Below are 10,076 nucleotides of genomic sequence, written 5' to 3'. Positions count from 1 at the left end.
GTTACATTAGTACTTGAAACATGTTAGGTGAGAGCTGGTAGATGTGATGGAGGAACCAGACGAGGGCTTCTCACCATCTGAATCAATGTAAGTAAGTCCGGGCCTTTCTTTCCACTTCGCTGCAGTATATTTCAGAGAGCCCTGTAGCCCTGCACATTGACAAGCATACATTAGGTTTATTCACTTAATACACACTCCCGGTCATAGAATTATCCACCTCCAGGACAGTCTGTTAACCTGCCCATACTTACTTGAGCTCCTTGAGCTTCTTCCCTTTGATCTCATCGAGGCGCGCACGTCTCTGCCGGGCTTCCTCCACCAGCCGATCGGCCTCCTTGAAGATCTCTCTGCGCTTGGCTATGGCTGACAGCTCTCGTTCCTTCATCTGCTGTCGGATGGCCTGTGCGTGAAAGTTGGCCCTCTGAGCCTGCCTCTCCTCTTGCTCCTTCTCTTTGACTATGGCTTCCTGTTGCGCCCTGTGTGGAGAGAGGTAGAAGTGGACAAGGACATTTTAAAGCAACATTTCAATTGTGTAAAATGTAGTTTAAAAAGATCTTTCTCACCTGAGCACCCTCCCAAACTCAGCCTTCTCCCGGCCAGCCTCGACAGACAGGCAGTGCTCTTTGGATAGTACTTGTTCTGACCGAGCCGCCCTGAGCATCGCCTCGTCCTGCGCTTTCTTTGCTGCTCTCTCCTTCTCCTTTTTCCTCCATTCTCTGTCTAGGATGTCTTGGTTCCTTTTAGCACGGAGCTCGTCCTTCCAAATCCACAGACGCACAAGTGGTTGAGTACAATTTATTGCCAGTGTTTAAAATCTGCAGTCACATGTAATGGTTTTATTTCCTGACCTTCTCTGCCTGGTAGTCTCTTGCTTTTTGTTGCCGGGCCCTCAGCCTAGCAATCTCCAACTCCTTCTCCTTCTTGATTCTAATTTGCTCTGCTTCATATTCTTCCTCTCGCTCCTGCAAAGGTCGTAAAATGTTAGTGTAAGACGCCCAGAGCAGGCAAGGATACAAAGGATACATATCAAAACTATGTGTATCAATTTTTATATTTCTGCTGCATAGTGATTATCTGTGGACTGGATCTGGAGGTGAGCTGCTTTTCATCTGACCAGTTTCTTTTGGATGAATTCCATATTTCTCATGTCAGCCAGCTTCTCCTCCTCCATCCTCTGCTCCTTGGCCCGCATAGTCTCAGCATTGATGCGCATGACCTCCTCCTGCAGACGCTGTTGCTCCAACCTCTTCCTCTCCAGGGCCTGGACAAAAAAAAGCCGTTCAGAGAAGAAAGATACTCCACTGGTTTCCTATCCTTCTGAGTATGTACTGTAAATGTTATACCTGGAGGTCCTCTAGGATCATTTTCTCCTGCTTCTCTCTTAACTGCAGTTTTTCTTGCTCTTTGATTTCATTTTGCATTTGCTTTTCTTCCAGACGGTGCTGGATCTGGTTGCAAATTTGCTCCATTCCTCTGAAATATAAGACACATGTAGTGACGATGCTCCTCGTTTCCCTCCACTGCTTCTCAGTAACTTATCTCATGACAAAGATGCCCTAAAAGAGGGTGATATGCATTTAAGAGAACAATGGTATACCTGATCTTCTGCTGTTTGCATAGTAGATCAATCTTCTCCACTGCTTCCAAAGCCTTGCGTCGCTCTATCTCCATCATGGCATCCAGACGCTTCTCCTCCTCTTCCATTTCCGCCTGGATCTGTTTCTTCTCTTGGATCTGGGCATCACGTGTAGCTTGACATTGAGCACCTAGAATCAGCTGAGGGGAACACACACACACAAGTATTGATGCACCCCAGGCTTTTTTTAATTTATTTATTTTTTTTACTTTTGTCACCCACACGTCTGCAGCTGCTTCTTACCTGGTTGAGCCTTTTGATCTCTTCCTCTTGCTCCATCCTTAAAATGTTAGCTTGCTCCACCAAACGCTGTGTACGGCCCTGGGCCTCCAGCTCCATCTCAGTCAGGGCCTGGTTTTCCTCACGTGAAAGGTCCGCTGCGAAGAGTTTATGCTTCCATTCCTCTGCAGCTTTCTGAATGAGGAGTATATTTAGAGGAAAAAAAATAAGTAAGGAGCTTTGTGTGCCGTTGTCAATCTGCAAGTCAAAGGACAGTTTTTGTTGAATGCTTGTTTCATACAATTTCCTCATCCCGTTTCCTCTGATAAGCCTGCTTCAAGGCCTCCCTCTCCTCCTTGAAGAGAACCCGGGATGTCGAGGTGATCCGCCCAAACTCAGCCCGTGGAAGAATGATGGAATCTCCCGAGGGGTCCTTCAGTGGGATCCTGGCACAAGTACAGACATTGGTTCATTAGATATGCTTTTTGGGTTTCAGCACAGCATAATCACCGCGTTGTACCATCTTTACATGATCATGACTTAAATTTTTTATCTCTATAATATTACATTATTAAAATGCACATTATTTGTTTCAAACCCACAGATAAACTATCCCAGAGAGAGTTAGTCTACCTGAGATTGCGGATGAGGTCTTTGGTGATGATTTGAACCATCTCCCCTCCTTCATTCTTCTGGGGCCAATCTTTCACTTTAGTGGCTACGTTTTCACGTGTCTCCGACTGCCATGAAGATGATGTATGGGCAGATGTTACATACACATACCTACAATTTCTGAACATTTCCAGTGTTAGTTGTGTACTGTTGGTATATTTTCAATATACCGGCTAAAAGGCATTACATTTCACTGTGTGTGTGTGTGTGCTGGGCCGCGATCAGTGGTGTAAAGTAACTAAGTGCATTTCTCCAGAAAGCATTGCACTCACCTGTATTTTACATGTATGCTACTTTCTACTTGCAGGTGGGAAATGTTGGATCTTTTACTCCACTACATTTACTTCACAGCAGATTAGGATTTAAAAAATGTTTCAAGATGTTTATGAGTGATATAAAAAAACCCTAATAATAGCTTTTATTGCCATGCACACAAATGTATTGGGAACATTGCACATTGAATTCCAAAACATGAAGAAATATTTATCTATTTTTAGTTTCTATCTATCTATCTATTTATTTGTTTTGATATATTCAAACTGATCCATGATCCCTGGTATGCGGTAAATAGGCCCGACACCGCAGAACAAGAAACATCCCCATATCATGATGCTTATGCCACCATGGTTCACAGTGTACTGTGGCTTGAATTCAGTGTTTGGGAGGCATCTGACAAACTGTCTGCGGCCCCTAGACACAAAAAGAACAATCTTTCTTTCATCGGTCCACAAACTGTTGCACCATTTCAGCACGTCGCTTTTTTTTTTTTTACGGGGCATCTTTCTGATAGCTTGGCTTCACATGGGTGTCTTCTAATTGTTGTAGTACTCACAGGTAACTTTAGACCTTCTTAGATCTCCCTGGAGCTGATCATTGGCTGAGTCTTTTGCCATTTTTTCTTCCACGCCTCTCTGGTCTTGGTTGCCATTTTAAAGCAAATGAGATCATTATAGCTTAGCAGCCTATTTTCTACACTTCTTTGTATGTTTTCCCCTCTTTGTTCAGCTTTTTAATCAAAGTACTGAGCAATGTCTGGAACGACCCATTTTACCCCGATTTTCAGAGAGAAATGCACTATAACTAGCATGTACAGTATTTGGTGACTTTGTCCTAAAATAAGAGCCACCTGATTGACACCTGTTTTTTCACAGAATTGAAACTAATTTCAATTAATTAATGACTAAATTTCACGGAATCAGTAGCATGCATGTCATGACTGTTGGATCTTTTGTTTTTCTACTCTACTACACCTCACAGATTCTTGAAACTTTGGCAAAGTAATTTCAGATTTTGTAATTTAACTAACTTTTCATTTTTTATCCAAATTCCCAAGAATCCGTGAGCTTACTTATTTGCCATGTAAAAATATCATTTCCACAAGTAGGCCTACTATTTAAATGCTCTCAAGTACATTTTGATGATATTTTTTTCCTTTTACTTAAGTGGTTTAGAATGTAGGACTTTTAGTTGTTCCTTTTTATTGTAACCTGTGGTCTTGTAACTATTACTGGGTTAGAAGACCTGAGTACCCCCTTACCGGTATGGGGCTCGCGAATAAGGTTTCATCCACCCGAGAGCTGGGGGCCACTGTGCGGTACCGGCCCGGAAGAGATCTGCTCCTTGAAGACGCGGAGCTGGATGCCAGCCTCTGTAGGGATTAACAGTAATGTCAAAACACCTGTCAACACACAACCGCTCTCTGTCATCGTTAATAACGACTGTCAGGAAATGAATGCGCATTTTTAAAGCGTTACTGCACTACTTCTTTTAGACTCACCATGGTCCTGGACTCCATGGCGACGGAGAAGAAAGAAAGAAATTAGCCCCAAAATATAAAAACTCAAACCTAGCTAACTAAAAAGAAAACTTGGCTGAAATTCTCTCACATCGATTTTGAAACGTTTGTTACCGGTTGCCATGGGAACAAAGGAGGGACAGAAGGGAGAGGGAGACTGTAGCTAACCCGGAAGAATATCCTGTGCAACTAATGAAATGCGAACGAATTTATTATGTTTCATTGAGTATTATGCGCAAAAAGGAAAACAGCAAGAACAAGAAGAGTAAGGAATAGTCCATTTTAACGAGCGGCTAGCTTAATGTGCTATACTAAATGCTTTAGTTAGTTAACTTGATGAATGTAAATTCATGAATTAATGGCTCAAAATGATGCTTCTTAAGTTAGCCACTCAAAAGACGTGTTGTTAAGCAGCACACAGCTACTGTGCTTGGCGAGAGAACAAGTCAGACTGCATTCTGTGGTTTGACGATTACTTTTTTATAACGGACCTTAAGTGTATTCAAGAAGTTTATACTGTCACCAATACACTTTGTTTTGTTTGTAACTCTAGCTTCCGTGGCTGGGCGGTGCCAGGTACCCCACGTGATGCGGAATTGCCACATCCTCTACTTCTCCTTTCATTGACAGACACAACATGAGCTGCATTTTAAATCACCGTCGTTGTAATCAGAGCCAAAGTTGTTTTGTGAAAAAGTTCAGCCCGGTCACCATCTTGTCCCAAGGAGAGGAGCTGCATATACAGAGGTTGTTGGTTTGTTTGTAATCAAGTTTTGTAGAGTTTTTTATGTTTTACACACTACCTACTGTAAAGTATGATTTAGTAAATGTAAGATTTCAACTTGAACTTAATTGACAGATTTTATGAATGTGTACAGCAATATTGTATGCCTTATCTCGTGTATCTGTGTACAACAACAAATACTACTCTCACCTCATTGATTATATTATACTTCTGTCTGTTAGGTCTTCTATTGATGAGGATCACATACCCCCACTTGGAGAGGAGCCTCCCCCCAGTCTATTGGATTTTTTAGTAAATCATTAAACACATCAGGCTGTGAGGACTCACAAACAACAAGACGTGCACCAAGGTCATTGTTAAAATAGAAGGACTGTTGCTTAAAGGAAACAACGGATCATATTCAGCTCTTGAGTCACAAACCGATGGTTTCCTTTTCCATCTCCCCTCTCTGGATGGCCTACAGCGCATGGTAACTAATTCAATCAGCTCCAGGGTAGAGAAGTTGACCATTAACTTCCAGCGCTGATTGCAAACACTTCTTCACTTGTAAGCAGCTGCTTCTGCACGGTGACTCCTGAAGCAAAGTTCACTGTCACAGACAGCAGAAGTCTGTCAGACCTCAGGAGCTTGCTCTGTTCTTTGCATCGCCTTTTTTCTTAGGGACCAAATCTGCAGTCATGGCTAAAGCGAATTATGGATACTACAGAACCACTATATTTCTGGCCATGTTTGTGGGCTACACGCTGTACTACTTTAACAGAAAGACTTTCTCCTTTGTGATGCCTTCTCTAATGCAAGAAATTAAGCTGGATAAGGATGATCTGGGTATGAGACACTTTTTGATTGTTTTGTATATTCTATATTAGAAGAAACTTAACTTATAATTAATGCTGTTACATGAATGTTGCATGCCTTTTCCGTAATTTATAACAAGTTAACAGAAGTTAACTTAAAAGTAAATTGTCTATTTGCACATCAAGAGTCAACATTTAAACTTCTACGCACGCTGCTGCATTAATGTACCCGCTCATAAATACTACTTTTTCTTGTGTTACAGATATGTTTCATTATAACATGTGTGTGTTTCTGAATTATTTGGATGCCAAAGATATTTAGAGTAGGACCAGAAAATCTTGTCATGGGTTTGATCTGCTGTGTGTGCACTGTGTTCTGCATTCTCTTTGTTTAGGTATGATCACCAGCAGTCAGTCTCTGGCCTACGCTATCAGTAAGTTCATCAGTGGAGTGCTTTCGGACCAGATCAGCGCCCGCTGGCTCTTCTCCATTGGCCTGTTCATGGTGGGAGGCATCAACGTGATCTTCTCTTGGTCCTCTACTGTTGCTGTCTTCTCTGCCCTGTGGTTTCTCAATGGACTGGGCCAAGGCCTGGGCTGGCCTCCCTGTGGCAGAGTGCTGCGTAAGGTACATAACCCACATCCCACTATATGAGCGCTGATACACTGGTATCTGGTTCAGTTTATTTTTACTTTTATTTTCCTCCTCAGTGTTATAAAGATAAAAATAAGCTGGAACATAACCCTAATATTTAAAAGACACATTACAATATAAACACACTTAGTAATATAAACTTACTTACATATGTACCACCCATCTAGACCAGACCAGACAAGACACCCCCATCCCATAGCAATGACACTCCTTGATGGCAGCAGCCATCCCCAACAGGATGCAGCCTGACACAGGCCCACACACAAAGATGGTTTAGGAACAACTTAAAACATATGAACAGCACAAGGTGTTGACCTGACCTCAATATTCACGAGATCCCAAACTGATCAAGTATCTGTGGGATGATCCACAGGGGCTCCTCCTCTCAACCCATAGGACCCAAAGGCCCCCCACTAACAACATTCTGTAAATGTAATTTTTTGATATCTACCCCAGATTGTGATTAGACGGTTTTAGAAGCTTAAATACTTCAAAATGTTTACTGTGTTAAACCTTTAAATAAAAATAAAAAGTAGCTCTTATGTTTAAATATTGTCTTTATAAAATGGAAAAATATGTCAACTATCAAATAACCTCACATATTACCTGCTGTCAGTTTAGAACACTGCACTGATTCAATTCTGTATATAAAAGGCAGTATTGTGACACTCCCTGTCAACGCTGTCATGTTTCAATGCCATTATTTCTTCTTCTTTTTCTGCTCTCAGTGGTTTGAGCCCTCACAGTTCGGGACGTGGTGGGCAGTTCTGTCCTGCAGCATGAATCTGGCTGGCAGCTTGGGCCCCATTATCGCCACAGTGCTGGCCGAGAGTTACAGCTGGAGGGCGATACTGTCCGTCTCAGGAATGATCTGTGTGGTCGTCTCCTTTTTTTGCCTGCTGTTGATCAAGAACGAGCCCAAGGACGTGGGGCTGCCCAATGTGGAGGCGGCAGCCAAGAAGGGCAAAGGAGGTGAGGCTTACTTTTACTGAGGTTTGCTAAGAATCAGGAACAAGTTTTGGCCAGTGCTCTCGTCTGATACGGGCGTTACTCAGATAACATGTAACCATGTGTGCTGTTACACAGTGTGCACCTCTAGTGTTATGACTAAAGGTCAGTGAATCTGTGGACTCCGTACCCAGTGTGCCCCTCACATGCAACTAGTGTGAATGGTGTCTAGCTCTTACAAAGACAAAGTGACAACACAGTATGTGAGGTGGTGTTTTATGCAGGAAGAGATCCCTCCTCAACTCACCTCAGTCATAGAAGGGGGTGTCATCTTACATCCATTGTGGCCTGTTGATGATAATCGCTTCTTTCCCTGTTCAGGATCCTCCAGCAATGAAAGCACTCTGTCTGAGTTCCTGCTCTCACCCTACCTGTGGCTGCTGTCCCTCTCCTACCTGGTGGTGTTTGGGGTGAAGACGGCCTGCACCGACTGGGGCCAGCTGTTTCTCATTCAAGACAAGGGCCAGTCCACTCTCATGGGTACGAGAGAAGGGTGAAGTAGACATGTGCTGAGAATTCATCTTACCACCTCTGGTGATTCACCGTATTCCTCTTCATAGGTAGCTCATACATGAGTGCCCTGGAGGTTGGAGGCCTGTTGGGCAGTCTCGCAGCAGGTTACTTCTCTGATAAGGCTGTGGCCAAAGTGAGTTTACTTTATGTTTGTTTTTTGTTTTTTTAAATCTAGCTTTGGTCAAGAAAGATTTGCAAATAGGTTTAAATTTAATGTTTAATAAATTGATTATATTTTTATTTGTATGAATGGTTTGAGTCTACATTAATATGATGTGAGCTTCACTTAGCTTGGTGCAGAAACCCCCAGCTAAGCACACCTAATGAAACAAGGTCAAAGAAATGTGGTGCTGTATTTTTACAACATAACTTTAGTGCTGACAGTTCATGGGGAACTATTTGTGAAAATGTACACACTAAATGGTCTTCCCTCTTACAATAACTTTTTTTGTAAGATACACATCAAGCCATAACCCCTCATTTCCTCATTTCATTTGAATCCAATTTTGCAAAAACAAAACAAAACATGAAAACACACTCAAGACAATGATTCTGCTTGAAGCCAACAACATCTCATCATTATTTCCCTATTTTGTACAGCAAGGGATGAGAATCTATGGCAATCCCCGCCACTTCCTCCTGATCTGCATGATGGCGGGAATGTTTGTGTCCATGTACTTGTTCAGAGTCACAGTTACTCCAGACAGCTCAAAGGTAATGACCACCTCCCAGTGGACAATTATAAAATAATCAGTGCCTTTCTCTAATGCAATGCAATCATCTGCACTCTCAGATGTGGATACTCAGCCTGGGTGCCGTTTTTGGGTTCTCCTCTTATGGACCGATCGCATTGTTTGGAGTTATAGCCAATGAGAGCGCTCCATCCAACTACTGTGGGACATCGCATGCCATAGTTGCTCTAATGGCCAACAGTAAGTTGACCAGTCGTCATTTGAAAATTATCACATTCTTCTAGCAGTTTCTAATGGCTAATTCTTGCTAATATATAGCAAGAATTAGCCATTAGAAACTGCTATTAACTGCATACTACTAAAAATAATAATCCTTAGCATTAGCTCAGTGTAGTTTATGTTTAGCCCTAGAGTTTTCCACAGGATGCTAACTTGGCATTTCTGGGACAGGTTTAGCCTTGAATAAAATGTATTTTTTATATTTTATTATGATTTCGGGGTTAGCTTATCCATTTGTTTCCTCCTTAGTTGGTGGCTTCCTGTCTGGACTTCCATTCAGCAGCATTGCCAAGCACCATGGCTGGGAAATGGCCTTCTGGGTAGCAGAGATCATCTGTTTAGTCGCCACTGTCGCATTCTTCCTGCTGCGTAACATCCAAACCAAGATGGGACACATTTCCAAGAAGGCAGACTAACATCATCACACCTCAACCACTACGCCCAGAGGAACACTGAATGCTTTGAGACATCATTGTATTTTTTTTTTTTTTTTTTTTTATATATGTATACTTCATTATTTCCACTGTCTTACAGGACAGCTCAGAGAAGTTGAGCACTTTTTCCTCAGATACGTGTTGCACAAGGTGCTTCTCCACGTACACCTTGACAGTCTGTAAACACAATGCATCAGTAGTTTAACAAAGAAATGTAAAATGACTGCACATTGCGTTTTTCATGCAAAAAAAATGTGATAAAAACATATCAAGAGAGGGGTTTCTCTCCAAAGGCCACTGTCATACTGTAAAAAAGGCAATAAACTGGATCCTGGTTTATTGCAACATGAACTGAGTAATGATAAATCAGGCATGCAAACTCCTCACCTTTCGGCGAAATTCGCCGTTTTCAATCCAAATTGGGTGACTTATGTGATTCGTGCAAATCCGAGGAGAAAATATTTGGGGGGGGGGGGGGGGGGGGGGGGGTAGCCTACTCGTTGACTTTTATTTTAATATATTTTAATAATATAATAATATAATGTTCTATATACCGTAAATCCTCTAATATTGGCCTGTATTCCATTAGCGGCCGGGTCTCCAACATTTGCCGGTCTCGCTGTCAGCGGAGGTA

The 10,076-nt window shown here is 42.2% G+C and overlaps 2 protein-coding genes across 2 annotated transcripts; one reads left to right on the top strand and one right to left on the bottom strand.

Annotated features, from left to right (window-relative positions):
- Window positions 1-7: 7 nt before the first annotated feature.
- cfap45 (cilia and flagella associated protein 45) lies at window positions 8-4,322 on the bottom strand (the record flags this gene model as incomplete). The annotated part of the gene is made up of 12 exons (XM_084558125.1): window positions 8-149; window positions 252-476; window positions 564-757; window positions 849-962; window positions 1,115-1,261; window positions 1,344-1,473; window positions 1,598-1,776; window positions 1,880-2,050; window positions 2,157-2,301; window positions 2,489-2,595; window positions 4,065-4,175; window positions 4,305-4,322. 12 exons carry the CDS (start codon window positions 4,320-4,322, stop codon window positions 83-85), a joined length of 1,608 nt encoding a protein of 535 aa, XP_084414251.1. The 3' UTR covers window positions 8-82.
- A 197-nt stretch (window positions 4,323-4,519) lies between these two features.
- slc37a4a (solute carrier family 37 member 4a) lies at window positions 4,520-9,863 on the top strand. The gene is made up of 9 exons (XM_084559608.1): window positions 4,520-5,069; window positions 5,289-5,892; window positions 6,257-6,489; window positions 7,245-7,488; window positions 7,846-8,004; window positions 8,085-8,170; window positions 8,638-8,751; window positions 8,831-8,969; window positions 9,258-9,863. Exons 2-9 carry the CDS (start codon window positions 5,745-5,747, stop codon window positions 9,422-9,424), a joined length of 1,290 nt encoding a protein of 429 aa, XP_084415734.1. The 5' UTR covers window positions 4,520-5,069; window positions 5,289-5,744; the 3' UTR covers window positions 9,425-9,863.
- Window positions 9,864-10,076: the final 213 nt, after the last annotated feature.

This window comes from Chelon labrosus, assembly GCF_963514085.1.
Source record: "Chelon labrosus genome assembly, chromosome: 13".
Classification (NCBI taxonomy): Eukaryota; Metazoa; Chordata; class Actinopteri; order Mugiliformes; family Mugilidae; genus Chelon; species Chelon labrosus.
This window is presented reverse-complemented; position numbering and strand designations above follow the sequence as displayed.